Raw genomic sequence first — 22,498 nt, 5'->3', positions numbered from 1 at the left:
GTGTTCAGTTATTAGAATAGTGTCACTTTGGGTACTTTCTTTTATGTATGCCCCCAAAGTAACTTTAAATGTGCTGTGGTCCCTAAAAAAATGGTTTTGGAAATTTTGTTGGAAAAAGGAGAAATTGTTGATCAAATTTAACCCTTATAACTTCCTAACAAAAAGAATATGTTTAAAAAATTATGCTGATGTAAAGTAGACATGTGGGAAATGTTATTTATTAACTATTTTTTTGGTTTAAGGGCATACGAATTAAAAGTTTGAAAATTGTGTAAATTTAAATTTTTTTGGCAAATTTCTGATCTTTTCACAAATGCAAGTCATATCGAACAAATTTTACTACTATCATGAAGTACAACATGTCACAAAACAAAGCAATCTGAGAATCAGTGGGATCTGTTGAAGCATTCCAGAGTTATTACCCCATAAAGTGACACTGGTCAGAACTCAAAATTATGGCCTGGTCAGGAAGGTGAAAATTGGCTCCGTTACTAAGGGGTTAAATCTGTTCACCATGCAGTATAATTCACATGTTAATTTTATTCTGTGGAATTTATAAAAAATTTTACGTTCGTTTTACCAATTTTTCATGGGAAAGGTTTTTTCAAAATTTTTGCCGTCATATTGTAAGAGCTCTAACTTTTTCATTTTTCTTTTTATATAGCTGCATTAGGGTCTGTTTCTTCCACAATGAGCTGCAGTTTTTATTGTTATCATTTTGGAATACATATGACTTTTCATCACTTTTTATTTAATTGTTAAAGTAAATTATGGATAGTATTTCTTTTTTTTTTTTCAGAGCATTCACCGTGTGGGCTGACATTTAACACAGTTTTATGGTATAGTTGCGTAGTATAGGTCTTTATGAATGTGGCGATACCAAATATGTGACATTTGGGGATATTTTTTTTTCAGATAAATCATGGGTTTGATTTATCCAGTGTCTACAAGTAAAACTGTCTGTTACCCATAGCAACCAATCACATGACAGCTTTCATTTTACCATAGCAGGTTATAAAATGAAAGCTGGGCTGTGATTGGTTACTAATGGGTAACGCTCTATAACTCTGCCCCATTGTGTGCTTGCACTGTAATACAGTCACGGGGATGAGGCCTGACACTGAACAGGTTAAAGCGTGTATACGGGCCGAGCTAACGTCTAGTGAAACGATTGCACTTACAGGATGATGATAATTATGACCTGCGGCCGGATGATTGTTATTATCTAGCAGGAATCCACTGTACAGAACAAGTTACCAAGAAATCCAATTATTCTATTTAATCAGTAATTCATTAGCAGATTAAACGGAAAGTGGATTTGTTTCATTTAATGGAAAGTTCTCATTTGTAGTGGGCAGTGATGAAATCACGCTATTCTCGTGGGACAATAACCTGACAGTAGACGTATAATTAGGACTTTTCACATTGCAATATGGAGACATACTGGGTTCTGATTCTATTATACAGTTATTCTAGGCCCCTACAGGCCAAATAATGGAGCGCTGTACTCACTGTCTCCCTCTGGTCTCCTTTGACAAATTACTCCAGTTTGGGGCAGTTGCATTAGAATAAATTACAGGGATTCCGTCAGCAGGTTTTTGCTATCTGAGGACAGCATGAGAGGCTGATTTCAGAGATGTGTCACTTACTGGGCTGTGCAGTGTTTCATCACAATGAATGCTTTATAAGCAGGGGATTATCACTGCCCGGACTGGTGCCCATGTGCCTCCTAGTGCAACCTCAACTAGCACTAATCGTTAGCACATTACGGTCAATGAAAATTGTGCACAGAAAGCTGCTAATCAGTGGAGTTGGGCGGGATTAGTTTACTGAGCTCTGCTTCGTGTCAACATCTAAAACCTCTAATTGTGTCCCAACTGTGGCACCCAGTAAACTAAGTGACTAATCACTGGAATTGGGGTCTCTTCCTATATGACGCTGCTCTCAGATGAGGCAGCAAAAACCTGGGGACAGATTCCTGGTCAGATGTTTATGTCAGCACAGGATACCCACACACCAGTAGCATAGCTAGGATGGTGTAAGGCCAGGCCAAGGCCAACATACATAGCGGAGACAACCCAGAGCAACGTGCATCAGCATAGGGCATAAAGATAAACCCTATGGTAGAGCAGGGATCCTGCTCTCAGATTTCTAGTCTACAGTTTGCTTTAGGCGAATGGATACCAGAAGGGCTGGGACACGCACAGGATATCAGCATCCCAGCACTGGTAGCGCAACATCATCACCACTTTCCTCCGGGTGCACCTCGACGCAGATTGTGCTAGTGGATTTGTCAGGCGCACACACATACAGGTGCTTCTCACTAAATTAGAACGTCATCAAAAGTTAAACTCATTATATAATCACTAGATGGGGGCCCGATTCTAACGCATCGGGTATTCTAGAATATGTATGTAGTTTATTTATGAAGATTTAAGAATAATGCAATGAATACACAGGATTTTCCGGGTAAAATATATACTATATACATTATCAGTGAAGCGGTGTTTAAATCCCGCGTCAATATCACTGATTGGTCGTGGCCAGCCAGGCGCAACTAATCAGGGCAGCGGGGTTTAGATCTCGAGCCAATATCGCTGATTGGTCATGGCCGGCCGAGCGCGACCAAACAGTGAAGCGGTGTTTAAATCCTACGCCAATATCGCTGATTGGTCGCGAGCAATCAGCGCAGCGGGGTATAAATCCTGAGCCAATATCACTGATTGGTCGCGGACGGCCGCACGCGACCAATCAGCAATATTGGCGCGGGATTTAAACCCTGCTGCGCTGATTGGTTGCGCCTGGCCGGCCGTGACCAATCAGTGAAGCGTGGTTCAAATCCCGCGCCAATTTGCGGCCGGACGGGCAGCTGGCGAGACCAATCAGCGACACGGGATTTCTGTTACAGACAAACAGACAGAATTAGACGATTATATAGTAGATACTCGATGCGTTAGAATCCGGCCACCATCTAGTATTCATATAAACATTGGTGCTTACATTTATGTTTTAACCCATTGGACACACTGCCATTGTTTTTCTCCTGTCTTTATTTTAAGAGTCAAAATGTTATTAATCATCTACCGCTGTATTACAGCTTGTTTTCTACAGGATGACATAGTTTTCAAAGACACCATTTATTTTACCATATGATAAACTTAAAATCGGGGATAATTTTTATTCTCTCCCTCACAAACTGTCCTCCATGTTATTCTCTCCCTCACAGATTGTTCTCCACGTTATTCTCTCCCTGACAGACTGTCCTCCACGTTATTCTCTCCCTCACAGACTGTCCTCCATGTTATTCTCTCCCTCACAGACTGTCCTCCATGTTATTCTCTCCCTCACAGACTGTCCTCCATGTTATTCTCTCCCTCACAGACTGTCCTCCATGTTATTCTCTCCCTCACAGACTGTCCTCCACGTTATTCTCTCCCTCACAGACTGTCCTCCATGTTATTCTCTCCCTCACAGACTGACCTCTATGTTATTCTCTCCCTCACAGACTGTCCTCCATGTTATTCTCTCCCTCACAGACTGTCCTCCACGTTATTCTCTCCCTCACAGACTGTTCTCCATGTTATTCTCTTATTCTCTCCCTCACAGACTGTCCTCCATGTTATTTACTCCCTCACAGACTGTCCTCCATGTTATTCTCTCCCTCACAGACTGTCCTCCATGTTATTCTCTCCCTGACAGACTGTTCTCCAAGTTATTCTCTCCCTGACAGACTGTCCTCCACGTTATTCTCTCCCTCACTGACTGTCCTCCACGTTATTCTCTCCGTCACAGACTGTCCTCCATGTTATTCTCTCCCTCACAGACTGTCCTCCATGTAATTCTCTCCCTCTCAGACTGTCCTCCATGTTATTCTCTCCCACACAGACTGTCCTCCATGTTATTCACTCCCTCAGACTGTTCTCCACATTATTCTCTCCCTCACAGACTGTCCTCCACGTTATTCTCTCCCTCACAGACTGTCCTCCATGTTATTCTCTCCCTCACAGACTGACCTCCATGTTATTCTCTCCCTCACAGACTGTCCTCCACGTTATTCTCTCCCTCACAGACTGTCCTCCACGTTATTCTCTCCCTCACAGACTGTCCTCCACGTTATTCTCTCCCTCACAGACTGTCCTCCATGTTATTCTCTCCCTCACAGACTGTCCTCCATGTTATTCTCTCCCTCACAGACTGTTCTCCATGTTATTCTCTTATTCTTTCCCTCACAGACAGTCCTCCATGTTATTTTCTCCCTCACAGACTGTCCTCCATGTTATTCTCTCCCTCACAGACTGTCCTACATGTTATTCTCTCCCTCACAGACTGTTCTCCATGTTATTCTCTTATTCTCTCCCTCACAGACTGTCCTCCATGTTATTTTTTCCCTCACAGACTGTCCTCCATGTTATTCTCTCCCTCACAGACTGTTCTCCATGTTATTCTCTTATTCTCTCCCTCACAGTCCTCCATGTTATTTTCTCCCTCACAGACTGTCCTCCATGTTATTCTCTCCCTCACAGACTGTCCTCCATGTTATTCTCTCCCTCACAGACTGTCCTCCACGTTATTTTCTCCCTCACAGACTGTCCTCCACGTTATTCTCTCCCTCACAGACTGTCCTCCATGTTATTTTCTCCCTCACAGACTGACCTCCATGTTATTCTCTTCCTCACAAACTGTCCTCCACGTTATTTTCTCCCTCACAGACTGTCCTCCACGTTATTCTCTCCCTCACAGACTGTCCTCCATGTTATTCTCTCCCTCACAGACTGTCCTCCATGTTATTCTCGTATTCTCTCCCTCACAGACTGTCCTCCATGTTTTTTCCCTCACAGACTGTCCTCCATGTTATTCTCTCCCTCGCAGACTGTCCTCCATGTTATTCTCTCCCTCACAGACTGTTCTCCATGTTATTCTCTTATTCTCTCCCTCACAGACTGTCCTCCATGTTATTCTCTCCCTCGCAGACTGACCTCCATGTTATTCTCTCCCTCGCAGACTGTCCTCCATGTTATTCTCTCCCTCAGACTGTTCTCCACATTATTCTCTCCTTCACAGACTGTCCTCCATGTTATTCTCTCCCTCACAGACTGACCTCCATGTTATTCTCTCCCTCACAGACTGTCCTCCATGTTATTCTCTCCCTCACAGACTGACCTCCATGTTATTCTTGTTCTAGTATATGTATGCAGTTTATTTATGAACGCTGATTCGTTGCTCCTGGCCAGCCTTGACCAATCAGCGACACGGGATTTTGGTTACAAACACAGCCTTAGACAATTATATATATATACTAGATGGTGGCCCGATTCTAACGCATCGGGTATTCTAGAATATGCATGTCCACGTAGTGTATTGCCCAACCACGTAGTATATTGCCCAGTTACGTAGTATATTGCCCAGTGACGTAGTATATTGCCCAGCCACGTAGTATATTGGCCAGTTACGTAGTATATTTCCCAGTGACATAGTATACAGCACAGCGATGTAATATACAGCACAGAGCCACGTAGTGTATTGCACAGCGACATAGTATACAGCACAGAGCGACGTAGTATATTGCCCAGTGAAGTAGTATACAGCACAGAGCCACGTAGTATATTGCACAGCGACGTAGTATACAGCACAGAGCCACGTAGTATATTGCCCAGCCACGTACTATATTGGCCAGTCACGTAGTATATTGCCCAGCCACGTATGTCACAGGTTAAAAAATAAACATATACTCACCTTCCGAGGGTACCCTTGTAGTTCTGTCGCCTGTGTGCGGTGCAGGCAGCAGCTTCCGGTCCCAGGGTGTGATGACGTCACGGTCACATGACTGTGATGTCATGGCAGGTCCTTCTCGCGCAGGACCTGTGATGACGTTGCGGTCACATGACAGTGACGTCATGGAAGGTCCTTCTCGTCATGGAAGATCCTTGCCACCGGAACCTGCCACTTGCATGGAGCGGTCACCGGAGCGTCGCGAGGAGCGGGAAAGGTGGCATAGTGTTGTGAATTCTGCTTTTGGGTTCCCTCCGGTGGTAGTAGGTGGTAATGCAGTTGTCCCTGGGTTGCAGTCCTGGTCAGGTGTGTCTGCTGATTGCAGTTCTGACTGGGGTATTTAGGTGTGCAGGATTCATTAGTCCTTGCCAGTTGTCAATTGTTGTTGGGAGGTGATGGACCTCTGTCTGGTTCCTCCTGCCTTTCTGCCAAATCAGCAAAGATAAGTGTCTGGTTTTTTTTTTCCTGTGGCTCACATGCTGTGTGCTTCACAATTCAGTGCTATTCTTTGTGTTTTCTTGTGTAGCTTAGACTGTGTCAGTATATTCTCAGTCTAGTTGGATTCTCTGGAGTGGCAGATATACATTCCATGTCTTTAGTTAGATTGTGGAACTTTTTGTATTATCTGTTGTGGATATTTTTGGAAGGGTTTTAATACTGACCGCCTAGTAATCTGTCCTATCCTTTCCTATTTAGCTAGAGTGGCCTCTTTTGCTAAATCCTGTTTTCTACCTGCGTGTGTCTATTCTTCTCCTACTCACAGTCATTATTCGTGGGGGGCTGCCTATCCTTTGGGGGTCTGCTCTGAGGCAAGATAGCATTCCTATTTCCATCTATAGGGGTATTTAGTCCTCCGGCTGTGTCGAGGTGTCTAGGGTTTGTTAGGCACACCCCACGGCTACTTCTAGTTGCGGTGTTAGTTCAGGATTTGCAGTCAGTACAGGTTCCACCGACTCCAGAGAAAGTTTTCATGCGGCTCCAAGGTCACCAGATCAGAACAGCATAGGTGAGTATGTAATGGTTTTATATTTTTTTTAATTATTTTTAACATTAGATGTTTTTACTATTGACGCTGCATAGGCAGCATCAATAGTAAAAACTTGGTCACACAGGGTTAATAGCGGCAGTAACGGAGTGAGTTACCCGCGGCATAACGCGGTCCGTTACCGCTGGCATTAATCCTGTGTGAGCGGTGACTGCGGGGAGTATGGAGCGGGCGCTGGGCACTGACTGCAGGGGAGTAGGGAGGGACTAATCGGACTGTGGCCGTCGCTGATTGGTCGCGGCAGCCATGACAGGCAGCTGGCGAGACCAGTCAGCGACTTGGATTCCATGACAGAGGTTGCGACCAATGAATATCCGTGACAGACAGAAGGACAGAGAGACAGAAAGATGGAAGTACCCCTTAGACAATTATATAGTAGATATAGATTACAAACAGCGTGATCTATTTCAAGTGTTTATTTCTGTTAAAGTCATTATCTCAGTAACTTAGAATACTTTATAACACCAGCGTGAAAAAGTATCTTAAAATCCAAAATTTTGGCCTACTGAAATGTATGCTCAGTAAATGCACTCAATACTTGGTCGGGGCTCCTTTTGCATCTGCAGCGCCCCCACTGTCGCAGGGCCGAGGGGTACCCGGTACCGGGCCTCGGAGTCTCTGTTCTGGGGTTGTCACGGTGGCTAGACCCGGTCCGTGACCCTGCTGAGGGGCGCCCAAATAATAGATGTGGATGATGGTGGTAGTGCGGTGCAGGGCCGGTCGCAGTAAATAACGAGGACACCAGGTTGCAGTCTCTTTACCTCTTTACTGAAGGCTTCAGGGTCCTCAGTCCGGAATACGGTTAACCAGGCTGCGCAAGTCCGGCCGGTCCGATGGCACCTCCAGAGTTCCCTTTACAGGTGGAAATCTGTGCCTACCTTCTAGCGCTTGTGTGTTGCGGTCCTCCCCTGCTGTGCTTACGGGATAGTCCCCACAACTGTTGTGTCTGTTTCTCGTGTTCCCTCACAACTGTATTATGATGTTCTTCGTCCCCCAGATGATATGGCTAGGATGCACCCGTATGACGGGTAGGCTCGGAGCTCTTCCTGGACCCTAGTGTCGCCCTTCTCCTAGTATGCCCCCCATGTCTTCATAGGTGATTGGTGTGAGACAGCCCGCCTATAGCTGACTGTCCTGCCATAGGTTTGAAGTTTGGCCTGGAGCTCTATACTTCCTCGGCGTTCCGGCCACCGGTTACGCGCCTCAGTAGGATGTTGCCTCGATCTTACAGCACGACTCCTACTGGTATTTCTCCTTGTTGCGTTGATCTCGTTTCTCACTCAGCACAATAAATCTCGCTTCTTGTCCTTTCTTGGGGTACCGCCGCTATATCGTGCAGGCGCGGTCCCGTAACGTTCTCTCTGGTCGCTAGGCCTCTGTCAGGATCCCACCCCTGACAGGGACCCCTCTGAATCTTCCCCTACAACACCCTCTGCCACAAGGTGTTGCCTGGTTCCAACCCAGTCAGCTTTCTTTTCTAACTTCCTGCCTAACCCCCAGTTTTACCAGATTGTGAGGAGTGGCCTAATACATAGAACCCTTAGCTTCCCCTGGAGGCCAGACTGTGAAATGTATTGGTGTCTGTGATACCTGGTCAGAAGAACTCCTTCAGTGCCATCAGACGTACCATAGCCCCCCTTAGCGGCGGAGCATCAGTACTGCAATGACCAGGACTCTGGGGCGCTGCACATCAATTACTGCATTAATGCGGCCAGGCATGGAAGTCATCAACCTGTGTTACTGCTGAGGTGTTATGGAAGCCCAGGTTGCTTTGATAGGTTGCTTCTAATCAGTGCAGGATGACGCTGCGGTCTTCTGGCCCCTCTCTGCCGCACTAGACCCATGGCAGGGGGCATTTTTGACTTTTTGGGGGCACTAAGGGGGAATTCATTACTAAAGGAACACTCAGGGGGGCACTACTACCTTTTAGGTGTGCTTGGGGATAAAATTGTTAAGTGAGCATTTAAAGAGCATTTTTACTTTATAGTGGGCACTTAGGGTATTATAATATTCAAAAGGAGCACACAGGGAACATTATCACTTTTTTAGGAGGCAGATATGGAATTAAAATAATTCCTCCTGCATTATTATTTGTAGGTGGCAATTTTACGGTCTAGATGGCACCAACAAGGGGTATTCGTACTAGGAGCCGTTACTGCGCAGCACAGCAGTCGCAGTAAAGGGGACACATATGGTTGCAGCAGCAGGGTGAGTCAGCTTTGGGATTGTCAGCAGGATGAGGAATTTGTGTCGTTTGGGAACAGTCAGCTGTATCTTTGTTGCTAACTCGTAGCTGGGAGAATTTGTCTTGACGATCCGGGTCAGGTGAAAAATATGGCAAAAGTGAAAGACTCCCATCAGAAAGGACATCATCAGTGAGCAGCGGCGAGCTGAAGATGCCATGAGGACCGGATGGATGATGGATAGGAGCGCAGGAGCCAGAGATGTGATCGGTGAGGCGAGTATAAGGGGTTTTTTTAACATTTTTTATTTGCTCTTCTGTTTATTATGCTCTGAGGGGAACCCCCCCCTGCCCCCCCCCCCCAAAAAAAAAACAACAAGGGGCATTAAATTGGTGAGGAATAACTTCTCCGCAAATCAAATTTCCTGGGAAAGTCAACATGAATAGGTGAATTCTACCAGTGTATGGCTGCCGTCACACTAGCAGTATTTGGTCAGTATTTTACATCAGTATTTGTAAGCCAAAACCAGGAGTGGAACAAATAGAGGAAAAGTATAACAGAAACCTATGCACCACTTCTGTATTTATCACCCACTCCTGGTTTTGGCTACAAATACTGATGAAAAATACTGACCAAATACTGCTGGTGTGACGGCAGCCTATGGCTGTAATATCGGTTTTGGTCTTTGTGTAGTGAACGTTATTCCATATCAGCATGGCGTTCTGCTGAGGTGCCCACTATACCCCTATAAATACGCTAAATCTCCATAGCTGTAAACATGGCTATCTTAGGGGCCCACTCAGATATGCTTTGTCGTGCCCAATGCTGAATCTATGCCATACACATTAGGACAGATTTACTAATCTAGTTAAAAAGTCTTATAACGTGTAAAGATTGGTTATCTGTATCCAAGACCTGAATAATCCCTTCACGTTTGTTACTAAACAATAAAAAAAAAGGAGATCCAGCCATATTTCATCTTTCTATAAAGCATTCAGCAAGTTTATTAAGTTACAGGTACAGAAAAGCCAATAAAATAGCAAATATAAATAAAACACAACTAGAACTATGTACATGAAACCGATGGAGTCTACCAGACGGACAGTGATACAGTGCACGGAGAGCAGACCCCGACCAGCGCCACCGTCAGATCCTATGAGGGGTCTCCACGTCCCATGTGGCGACCATCAGTTAGGGGAAGAGTCTTACGTACCTGTACAACTACAAAATATATAGTGAGGTCTATACGTAGCAAAAGTAAACTCTGCGCATGGCAGACGCTGCGGCCGGTACACAGACAATTCTCCATCAGTCTGATGGTTCCTACATTGTGATTCTTTGGGAAAGAGCAGCATTCAAGGGTTTACAAGGCGTTTCACACCGGTAACGTGCCTCTAGCATCCTACATAAGCTGAACATAAATTAATATTACAATAATAACAATTATAATATTATAATAATCTACAACAAACAAAAAAAAACACACACATACATGGTCCATTAGGAGGTGGCTCACCCTAGAGATGAATTATTGCTGAACTTATGCGTTAGCCCGAGACTAATCCCAAAAGCTTTATTCCTAGAGCCACAATGTACAGTCCTCAAGGCTGCATGAGGTTTTCAAGTCTTGCAGGATATCATGACTCACGTGTATACATCCATTTACACATTCACTGACACAGAAAACTACAGAAATAGACTATTTGGAAAATACAAGGGTTAATATTTCCTTAAAAAAAAAGTAAATTAAGGCATTTTTCTCCTATGCAGCGTTACCTAATGTTCTGCTCACCCAGATAAAAAGCAAAATTTAAAGCCTTATCTCCATTTATAGTTAGGGGAACCTAAAACAAGTCTGTGCAGAATGGAGAGGCAGTCTGCGATATAGCAACTTCCTGTGACCAATACTTGAAATGTAAAGGTGGTCACCCCAACTCAAACCCAAAGAGAGGAAAACGGATTCTACATGTAAGCAGATTAAAGGAGTCCAAACACATTACAAAAAAGTTGTCAGGACCCTCCGACCATCTAATGAATATGGAGGCCTCCTGAGATTGCCCCGTCAGATGTCCGGTACAGGAGGAAGACATGGTAAATGTTCACACCCTTTACTTTTGCCCTCTGGGTAGATTAGCTATCACCGGAGGTGCTTACTTTTCTCTCCCTATTCGGCATACATGCACGTTTGGCCAAGCTGAGCATGCATGTCTATGGGGAAGGTTTCAGGAGAAATCATTGTTAAACTAATGAGCCAACGGGTTCTTTATGAAGGCTGAGGGGGCACGCATACGATATTATATATATGTAAATATCTACCAGGCTTGGTTTCTTATGTATAATCTTTGTGGCCTTTTTCCAAGAGTCTATTCTATAAAAAGAAAATAAATTGACCTATGTACATATCCCTGGTTGGGTTTGGGCTTGGCTCCTTGTCACCAGAGCCGCATCCAACTAAGTGACCCTTCCCAAGGGTTGGAGACAAAAGTTATTGAGGCTGTAAGGAACCGGTAATAAGTCTCTGTACAGGAGTGTGCTAAAAAAAATTATATATATATCTTTTGGCTCCTCTTCTCTTTAACGCTGTCCTGCTTCCCGAACCCTGCAAGCGACGGCCGTGATGAGGGCGGCTCCCTTTCCACTGCCATCTTCAGACTGGAGAAATGTCACCTGACACTTTGGAGAAAGCTCCTTCACGGTTTCATGCATGATGGAAGAGAAGCTACAAGGGGAAAAAAATAGATAAAAATGTATAAATGGTTCTGAACATGTCAGGAGCAACCAGTTAAAACTGCATAGTGTGTATTATAATGTGTGAAGTCATTAATAAAATCAATGACTAGGATGAATATATGCCATACATTTGATGTTATTACTAGCATTAGTCGTTACATTTAGGCTATGTATGGCGGCGTTATTTGGGCACTGTATGGCCATGTTTTTTGGGCACTGTATATCAGTGTTATTTGGACACTGTATGGTGGTATTATTTGGGCACTGTATATCAGTGTTATTTGGGCACTGTATGATGGTAGGAATCAGCACGGTAATTGTATGCCCAGATAACTTACTGTGGGTGAAGTTTATAAAGGGTCCCATCTACGCCCACAGTGACCTTTAGGGCCTCCAACCCTCGGTTCTCTCTGATCTTGTCAACGACTGCAGCTACTCCAGCCCCACAAAGCTGAGCAGCTCTCCGTGCCACCACCGTACACACTTCCTTTACAATGATACTGTCGTCACATGTGCTGTCCAAGCCGAGATGTTGAAGGATGGAGCGAACCTGAAGCAATGCCAAGCGATCACTGCCAACATAAGATGAGAAACAAATAAGGTATGGCCCACGACTCATGAGTTGCTTCATATTGGCCAAGACTAGGTTCACAGTAGTACAGGGGTCTGCGCCAAGCATTACATCTACATAAGGGTTTCTGTCACAATCAAACCCTGTATGCTGATGGAACCATTCACTTAAATGAAGCTGACGAGAAACTGCGGCAAACCGTGGTTCTGAGACTGTCCGCTTTATTCAAGCGAATGGCTCCGTCAGGGATCCCGTTGGAATGGTTTTCTGAAGATTCTGACAGAAATCCTGATAGGGAGTACTGTACTAATGTGAACCTAGCCTTACAATCTAGAAGTACAATCACTCACCTCTCAATCTGAGACAGGAACTTGGTTTCAAAAATGCCCCTCGTCTTCAGCCTCTCCGATATCTTTCCACGGAAAAGCAGCCCCCGTTTAGTGAAGTCAATCAAGACGTTCCTAACGATCTCCCCCAGGTACATGCCGCTGATCATCTTCTCAAACCTGCAGGAGACAGATTCCGGTTACTAATGAGCTTGGCAATTAAACAATGGATATTTTTAGAGGAGTTTATTACGACTTGAAACATCCCGCCAACCTCAACCAAAGAGATAAGATCTACCTCCCGCATTACATGCGAAAAAGAAAAATTCATATATATTAGTCTTAAAGGTTATGGACAATTTATTAGGTTTTCTAAACCAGATATCCTATTGTATTGTCCTATAGTAGGGGGTTAAGGCCTAAGGTCCTGTAATTAGGCCCCTTATCTATTATAAAGACAGAAGCTGGTTTGATCTCTTCTACTAGGGGAACGGCTACATCCATTTATTCCACCTGCTGGCCATGGTCATCAGTGAGAACTGTGCAATGGTGGAGCTGTAGTTAATTAAAACCCTGCGGTCAGGATTCCTCACTTTACAGCCAGATGCTGGGAGGTCTCAGCAGCAGGATACCCAGTTTACAGATTTGTTCACAAAGTGATTCCTTGGATTGCATGGAGTTCTAAAATTCACCACAATACCAATTTAATACAAATGTTGTGCCATCCTGTCAAAAAAACAAACAAACAAAAAAAACCCCATAGTTTTGTTTTTTAAACATAGAAGCCTTTAGGCGATGTGAGGCAGTGAGGGGGATCATATGCGAGGGTCGATATGTGTCCCTCAGGATCCTATTAAACCCACTGGAGTGTCTTGTGTTCACAACAGGATGCTAGTGAGTCACAAGGCAAAATAAAAGAAAGTATGGATTGGGTCCAAATAGTTACTCAGTCAGATGTTTAGGAAAACCCATTAAGGGTTTTTATTTTTAGAGGGATTTGCAGGTTTGGTAGTGAGGCGAATCCCTCTCTCCACTCAGGTTGTGGAAGTGGCTCTATACCGTAACCACAATTCCAGTTAAATCTGTCAGTTTTGCTTTGGATGTGTCAGATTGGAGTTTGCAAGCTGCAGAGCAGGAGGCTCTGTGTATCCAGGTCTGTGAGGAGCTAACACAGAACCAGGGACTTCAAAGCGGCTAATGCACCCAAGAGACACGGTGCCATTCAGGACTATGTTTGTGGAAACCCAGCTGCGATCCGGAGGATATCACTCCTTATATGTGAGTTATAAAAATAAAGACACCACTTATGTGGAACTTTCTGTGGTCTCTGCCTATCTGTCTCACTGCACAAACCCTGCTACACTACAGTGATGGATAGCTGACAGATGGGATCTTTCAAGGCATCTATGGGATGTATTCATTTTTATCTTCCATCTGCGTTTAAAATGTCTCTGAATCATAGATGGACAGATAAAGACAGATACATCCATAAAAGGGTAATAAATTATGGATAGGATATAGTTACAGATCACTAGGGATCTGATTGCTGGTACCTCCAGTGATCTTGTGGTGTCCCATCTGAATAAGATGGAGGTCAAGCCTGCACTCCTCCGTTCCACTCACTGTCTATGGGACTGCCACAGATAGACGAGTGTTTGGCTGTCCATAGCCTATGGATGGAGCAGAGGTGCATATGCGCGACCCCCTATTTCTTCAAGATAGATGAATAAGGGGATCACTTTCAATCTTATCAAAACTGCTTAAAGATACGCTGCACTACATGTGTTTGCAATTGCACCTATTTGTTGGAAGTGAACATACCGATATCCGATCTCAGAAGCAGTTCTGCCCCATCAGGAAGAGAGGGGAACAACAAATAGTGTCCCAAAATTGTTTAAACCTCATCTACCACTATATTACTGTTCCTAAGAGTAATGTAAAGTGAATACAGAAAAGTGACAATATTGCCCAGGCAGGGCCTCTCACCCGTGCCCAGGCAGGGCCTCTCACCCGTGCCCAGGCAGGGCCTCTCACCCGTGCCCAGGCAGGGCCTCTCTCACCCGTGCCCAGGCAGGGCCTCTCTCACCCGTGCCCAGGCAGGGCCTCTCTCACCCGTGCCCAGGCAGGGCCTCTCTCACCCGTGCCCAGGCAGGGCCTCTCTCACCCGTGCTCAGGCAGGGCCTCTCACCCGTGCTCAGGCAGGGCCTCTCACCCGTGCTCAGGCAGGGCCTCTCACCCGTGCTCAGGCAGGGCCTCTCACCCGTGCTCAGGCAGGGCCTCTCACCCGTGCTCAGGCAGGGCCTCTCACCCGTGCTCAGGCAGGGCCTCTCACCCGTGCTCAGGCAGGGCCTCTCACCCGTGCTCAGGCAGGGCCTCTCACCCGTGCTCAGGCAGGGCCTCTCACCCGTGCTCAGGCAGGGCCTCTCACCCGTGCCCAGGCAGGGCCTCTCACCCGTGCCCAGGCAGGGCCTCTCACCCGTGCCCAGGCAGGGCCTCTCACCCGTGCCCAGGCAGGGCCTCTCACCCGTGCCCAGGCAGGGCCTCTCACCCGTGCCCAGGCAGGGCCTCTCACCCGTGCTCAGGCAGGGCCTCTCACCCGTGCTCAGGCAGGGCCTCTCACCCGTGCTCAGGCAGGGCCTCTCATCTCCCACCTTCCTTTGTGCAAGTATGACACCAATAATATTGTGTAATGAAGAGGACGCCAAGACAATCCGGCAGCTGTAATAACACTGCATGTTACATAAGCCCAGCGCGGGTCTATGGCAGCTCATTAGGCTTGTGAGCAGACGTGTTGTTCTTGGATTCGGGCTATTTGTTGTACTAGGTAACATACCTCTGCTTGCCAGGATTCAGCGACAGTTCATCCACCGCTCTGTCAAACTCCGTCCTGAAATCCTCCAGACAGTCATTATCCCCGAACGCTCCCCACTCCATGTTGATGCACATCCTGCCTTCTTCTCCTTCTACCAGCTCCACGTTTCTCATCTCCTCCATGTAACAAGCATTGCTGCCAGTACCTGAGGAGCAGAAAGGAAGAGAAAACGATGATCCATATAAAACCCATATACACGAGTACACAAACTAGTCAGAGTAATGACCTGTCAAACACGAGGAGACGGTTTATACTCCCATCACTTCTTGAAGAATTTTACTATTTTTTTCTCAAGCCAGTAACTCTATATATAATAATGGTCCTGCTCTTTTAAAGAAAACTTGTCCGCAAACAGTATTAGCCTGTAGATATAGGGTTAATAGTGCTCCCTTGTTGTCTGGCCGCCTTACTGAGAGCATGGCCGCCGGGGGGAAATTAACTTTTATCCCTTCAGGATTTGCCGACTTTGTCAAAGGCACGCACAGAGCGGAGATAGTCACCGCTCACATCACTATACCGTGAGCAGCGCTGTGGACACTTCCCGACACAGGTACCTCATGAGACAGCGCATCTGCGCAGAGCAAGCCGTCAGTCAGTGGCGGGGCGAGCCGCCTCTCTCAGTATAGCGAGTGGTAACTGTAGCCAACCAGACACACCTGTAAGACTGAAAGCCGCTGTCTCCCGGGAGGAATAAAGTTCATTTTCTCCCATTACCTGCACCTTCAATAAGGAGGCCGGGTCACTTCTCAATTATTTCTACTGAACCAGGATGTCATCAGGGGACGGTGGTGACACTAGTTGTGGTAAGCACCGCCACCCCGATGACATGCTGTTTCAGGAGGGGTCATAGATACTACAGGGAAGCAATGAAACGTTGCAGGGAGTAAATACAATAAAAATTTACTAATAAATTACACAAGTGGTTAGGGCTTAAAGATGTTTCTAAAGGGCTTCCTAGGTATTGGAACACCACCTTAAGCAATGCAAAACTTTGTGATTCCTGCATCCGTTCAGCAATCAATGTCTATCCTGCACTTCAGCATCATCAAAACATTAAAAGAAATCAGATAATATTCTGTAGGTGATCAAGTTATGCTAAAATGTATATTATGCAGGCCTTCTTTAGCTTTGTTTGACAGATATTCACGTTGTAAGACAATGAATTATTAACGAAGGCTTGCAAATTAATTATCTTGAGGAAAATAAAAATGATCTAGCTGGTTTTGCCTATGGAAGATACCTTGTACGTCAATTATCAGACCCTTACAGCATGACTGGACATATTAGCTAATCCAGACAACCATCGGTAGACAGCAGTTTCAGGGTACTTTCTCGGATGAATGGGATGCCCGGCTAATATATTGGCTTTATTATGTATGGGGAAAACCTGTAAATTAGCCCCCTCCCAGAAGGAAAGAAAGAAAAACAGTCTCACTAGTGCCACGTAGTGGAGCTGGATTTTGGGCAAAACTCCTTTCAGCAATAACTAGTAATAAGTAGTGATGAGCGAATATACTAATTACTCGCGATTTCCCGAGCATGCTCGGGTGGTCTCCGAGTATTTTTTAGTGCTCGGAGATTTAGTTTTCTTCGCCAAAGCTGAATAATTTACAGCTATTAGCCAGCTTGATTACATGTGGGGATTCCCTAGCAACCAGGCAACCCCCACATGTACTTATGCTGGCTAACAGATGTAAATCATTCAGCTGAGGCAATGAAAACTAAATCTCCGAGCACTAAAAAATACTCGGAGGACACCCGAGCGTGCTCGGGAAATCATGAGTAACGAGTATATTTGCTCATCACTAGTAATAAGGCCTAAGAGGACCAGTGCACATCGGCATGGCTTCTCCCTAATGCTGTACAAAGACAGACAACGTTTCCCAGTCTGGTTATGCCTCGGCTTACACCACAGGGCAATGTTCTGTCTTACCGACAATCAGTCCCATTTCACAATAAGGGTCTTCATAGCCACAAGTCATCATAGTCCCCACGGTGTCATTGACGATAGCTACTACATCCAGGTCAAACTCCTATGGATAAAAGAACAGATGAGTGAAGACGAGAACATAAGTAATGGAGGCAACAAGGTTAAATCCCCTGCAGCTACTCTGAGACCTGGCAGAAGAAGGCGGCCACTATATAGTGTTCTGGGCGAGGACAAACAGGCCCAATGTATATATTGTAGAATCTGCTCACCAGCGATGCAGCTTACTGACAGAATACGGCCAAGTCTACACGACAGCGTCATAGTTTTATGGCGCTGATCGCAGGTGACTCACTACCAATCACAGGTCACACGCGACTTGGCGGCTTATTAAAGCAAAATGGCAGCTCTAGAATAGTGATGTAAGAAGTCACAGACAAGGTGCACAGAGGTTATTGGTTGCACGACTCCGTGTAGTCTTGCGTCTCCTACGTTCCTGGTGCCGGACACCTACCTCCCGTCTATGGATGGCTTCTTTCAGAAGATTTACCACATCTTCTCCTTCGCAGCCAGATGCTTTGAAACCTTTGGTCCACTTCAGGAGAATGCCCTATGGAAAAACATTACATATATTTGTATGGTCCGAGATCGGAAAGCTGTGGGACGGGGAATGAAGAAGAGAAGTCCTAGAGCGGCAGAGTAGTCACCAAGGCCCCCATACAGCAGGCTCATATACTCAGTCGTGGCCTCTCGCGCTTTCTGGGGTTTTCTAGCTGAACTCAACTGAACTATTAGAACTTAAGAAAATCTTTGATTGCTTCAGAAGCCGATTAATCCACAGCGATTACTGTACAATGCTGGTGAAAATTATAGGATTTAGGCTCAGTGGGAAAAGCTCGCATAATCATATTGATCTCCGTTTTGCAAAAAGGACGATATACATACTCAGAAAGTGGGTCATAAGGGTGTGACGGTGAAGACACTGCCAAGAATGGATGTTCACAGAATAGATGTAGCAGAGCTGACTCGGTCATTGACTCATTGGAGCTAAAGGAGTTATGTCGCACAATAGTGATAATGAAATGGCTTTACCTGCAGTCCAATGTAAAGCTGCAGAAAGACGACCATGATGGCAGAACTCCGCTCTGCTACAACCATATCTTACTGCTGTACAGACTACATGAAGAGTCAGACGGTCATATAACTTGGACGAGGATCGCAACGCAATGCTCGGACTGGCTGTCGGCGTGATAGCTGCATAGAAATACATGGTGTCACACTCAGGTTGGCCAGTCCGAGCATTGCGTTGTCATCCTCTTCTGAGTTATATAACAGTCTGACTGACTGTTCCCTAAACGTGGCCATACACATTAGATTAACGTTGGACAAACCAGGAGATTTCAGCCGGACGACCATGGTCGACCATCTTGTATGCACCTGGAATGGCCACACACCACCAGAGAGAAAGAATCAGGCTCGTGAATTTTAGTGCCCGACTGAGGCTTATTCCCCTCTCCACAATGAAATCACAGACACGTTCAGCAGGGTATGGCCAGCTCTACTGTACTAGTGATCAGATCAGGACCAATCATCCGATAATAGATCACATCCGGCAACCATCGCCTCAATTACCTCATCCAGGCTATTCTGATGGCACGGGAAGGAGAAGGTGAACCCCAGGGGCAGAGACACTCCTTTCATCCCCATGTACTCTAGGAAATCGGCAATGCAGTGAACTATGTGGTCAAACAGCTGCAATAAAGGACAGATAATACAGAATGAATATCTTATACCGACATTATAATATCGGGGTGAGGCTGAGGTGTAGTCTCCACATGGGGGCAATAATGGACAGCAATGCTCACCTCCTCTCCGGTTCCTTGCATGACATCTTGTGGGATGGTGTAGATCTTGTTGTGCATTTCCACCCCACGTCTCATACCGTTACGGACACGCACCAGGAGAACGCGGAAATTTGTGCCCCCAAGATCAAGTGCCAGGAAGTCGCCTCTCTCTGAAAGATTATGGGGTGTCATTCAGCATTTACAGCTGAGGATCTGAACTATTAGTATTACTCCAGAAGTAATGCAGATTTCCAGGGTACATTCACAAGCTGCCTAAGATTGACGATAGCATGTGACTAGAAACTTTCAGGCTACGTTCACACGTTCCTTTTTTTCATCCTTTTTTTTCCAGGTCCTGTTTTGAAAAACCGCAGCTAAATTCAGTGCTGATTTTAGCTGCGGTTTTTGATCCTTTTTCTTCTGCGGATTCCACTGCGGGTTTCCAAATGCAGTTTCCTATTGGGGCTGCTGGAAACCCGCTGCGGAATCCGCAGAAAGAATTGACATGGTACTTCTTTTTTCTGCAGACAAAACCGCTGCGGATTTGCCTGTGGAAAAAAGGATCGTCGGCACAGCGGGTCCTGTTTTCCATTGGGTTACATTGTACTGTAACCTACATGGAAAACTGCTGCGGATCCGCAGTGCAAATCCGCTGCGGATCCGCAGCAAAAACCGCACCGTGTGAACATAGCCTCATAGTTTTAGGGTGGAATAAAGACCCAAATCCTACAGCAAAAACATGTTGATCCTGAGGAAGTCAAAAACCCCATGAGGCAGATGATAATTACCTCATAGAAAGGGAAAAATTTCTCCTACCGAACCCAACATCACAGTATAGTTGGTGGAGGAAGCAATCATCCCAAGCTTAGAACATCAATGTTATCACATGGAAAGCTGCTTAAATGCAATCTGTCAGCAGGTTTTATCTACCTCATCTGAGAGCAGCATAATGTAGGGAAAGAGAAGATGAATCCAACAATGTGTCACCTAGAACACTGGGTGCAGTCGTTCTCACACAATCAGAACTCTAAGATTTAGCATGAAGCAGAGCTGAGAAAGCTGACCCCGCCCACAGCAGGCTCTCTGTGTACAAAGTCCATAGGCAGTCAGCTGCTTATCACAGGAGGAGGCGGAGACGGACTAGTCCGGAAATGTCAATCTCTTAATCATAAATCCTTCACAGTTAGTAAACAGCAGCAGCACTGGGACAACTGACACATCCCTGAATTCAGTGTTACAGCCTCTACCTCTTGCTGTCTTCAGATTACATAGCAAAAACCTGCTGACAGAATCCCTTTAAATTAAATGGAGTTCTCTCTCAAAAGAGTTAGTATAAGGGTATGTTCACACAGGGGTTTTTCCACCATTTTTGAGCTTGTCCGCACATATAAATGCAGCACAAGGGACCTGCCCATTCTTCAGGGGCTTGCTGCAAGGAAGATGCCACACACTACACAACAGAAGTCAGTGCGAATGCTATAAAGAAGGCATCTTTTGTAGTGATTTGTAGGAATGTTTACCTGAAAAGCCTCTAGGGTGTTCGTCATTGCTTTTGTAAAATGTCAAAAAAACACTAGTTAAAAAATAAAAAAAAATAAAATAATATATATATATATATATATATATATATATATATATATATATATATATATATATATATATATATATATATATATATATATATATATTTATATATATATATATATATATATATATATATATATATATATATATATATATATATATATATATATATAAAATTTTATTTTTTTTTTATTATTTTTATTTATTTATTTTCTTTTCTGTCAATTTTTTTTTGGGCATCATTTTAGCTGTGTTTTCTGAAAGTCAAAGGGTCCATATTGACTTTTAGGATGGCTATTTCCAATAGGCGGCGCTAGAGTTCAAGTCTTCTTGCATATTTTATTTCCTAGGGGAACATGCATGGTGTTTAAGTCTCCTCATACTGGCATGCCAGACCTGGAAGGTCACTTTACGCAAGGAGAAACCCTAGCCCTTTGATAACAAAGTTTTCTGAAAGCCATAAAGCAATGGAAAAAAAACGCTAGCAACGAATAAATAAATAATTGGGGGGAAAAAAGAAATCATGTGAAAAAAAGATAGGATTCTAATCGCCAGACAGAAAAAGCGATTTCTAAATATCCTGCTGAATGAATAAAAAAAGGAAGTTTTTGACAGAAATAAGACGCAGTGTGAACACCCTGAAGAGTCTGCATCACTGGACAGTCTAACTTCTAGCTCCTGAATGCCGTGAGCGCAGCGCTGGCAGCCTCGTCTTACCTGTGCCATCCGGCGTTGACCTTACATATGTTGGTAGCATCTTGACTGTGGCCTCGTCATGGCTCGTCTTTTTCAAGCCCCTGGCCATTTCCACACTCATGATCCTCTTGATTTCTAGCAGCTGCTTGGTGCTGAGGTTGAGGGCTTCAAGCGTCTTCTCCCGTTCATGACGTTGGTCAGCCAGTCGGTAAGCTACAGCTGTCACCATGGCGGCTCCTTTCCCACTGCCGTCCTCTGACCGGATGAATCGGATGTCGCACTCCGGCACAAGTCTGCGGACGGTCTTCTGAAGGAGCCGTGCAAAGCTAAGGAAAGAGATGAGGGGACAGAATCAAATATCGGGCAGATTTATACTCATGTCACCAAGACAAGGCATAGTGGCTTCTATCTCCCATCAATATCTCAGGCACTCACTGTGGGTGATTCTTGTAGACGGACCCATCCACTCCAACCGTTGACCTCAATCGCTCCACACCTTTGTTCTCTCGGATACGTCTCAGAACAGCGGCAAGCGTGGCAGCGCACAGGCTGGCGGAGCGAGAAGAGACTATCTGACAGATGCGGTGCGTGGCCACACAGTCCTCGTGGGAGGGCTCCAGCCCCAGCTTACTCAGGATCTGATGGGCCGTTTTGATACCTTCCTTATCTCTGTAAGAACAGCAGACTCCACGGAGTTAATAGCAGCTCATTTATAAGGCAATATGTAGAGATCACGTATAGGGCGATGACATCATACACAGAGAATGACATCATGGCTCAGCAAAAATGGCGGCACCAAGATTCAAGAAAGCTGCACTGTAAGCAGCAAGGTATAATAATTGTGCATCAACCATTGGCCTGACTAACAAAGAACATATTCAATAAACCAGCCCCTATTATTATTGTACGGCCCCCGATGGATAAATATATGGTTGTTAATAGATTTTAAAA

General features: G+C 45.2%; 1 protein-coding gene across 2 annotated transcripts in view; it reads right to left on the bottom strand.

Annotated features, from left to right (window-relative positions):
- Positions 1 to 9,973: 9,973 nt before the first annotated feature.
- LOC143775227 (hexokinase-2) overlaps positions 9,974 to 22,498 on the bottom strand; it is a 40,779-nt gene continuing 28,254 nt past the window's right edge. For both annotated transcript variants that reach the window (XM_077263105.1, XM_077263106.1), the window contains exons 9-18: positions 21,983 to 22,216; positions 21,569 to 21,873; positions 19,289 to 19,437; positions 19,056 to 19,175; positions 17,938 to 18,033; positions 17,430 to 17,529; positions 15,458 to 15,641; positions 12,649 to 12,804; positions 12,066 to 12,299; positions 9,974 to 11,716 (exon numbers count right to left, since the gene is read on the bottom strand). In XM_077263105.1, the coding sequence (XP_077119220.1) occupies positions 11,572 to 11,716; positions 12,066 to 12,299; positions 12,649 to 12,804; positions 15,458 to 15,641; positions 17,430 to 17,529; positions 17,938 to 18,033; positions 19,056 to 19,175; positions 19,289 to 19,437; positions 21,569 to 21,873; positions 21,983 to 22,216 (1,723 nt within the window). In that variant the 3' untranslated portion in view covers positions 9,974 to 11,571. The remainder of the gene's footprint in view (positions 11,717 to 12,065; positions 12,300 to 12,648; positions 12,805 to 15,457; positions 15,642 to 17,429; positions 17,530 to 17,937; positions 18,034 to 19,055; positions 19,176 to 19,288; positions 19,438 to 21,568; positions 21,874 to 21,982; positions 22,217 to 22,498) is intronic.

Source organism: Ranitomeya variabilis, chromosome 5 (assembly GCF_051348905.1).
Source record: "Ranitomeya variabilis isolate aRanVar5 chromosome 5, aRanVar5.hap1, whole genome shotgun sequence".
NCBI lineage: Eukaryota > Metazoa > Chordata > Amphibia > Anura > Dendrobatidae > Ranitomeya > Ranitomeya variabilis.
The sequence above is the reverse complement of the archived record's forward strand: the minus strand, read 5'-3'. Positions and strand labels throughout refer to the sequence as shown.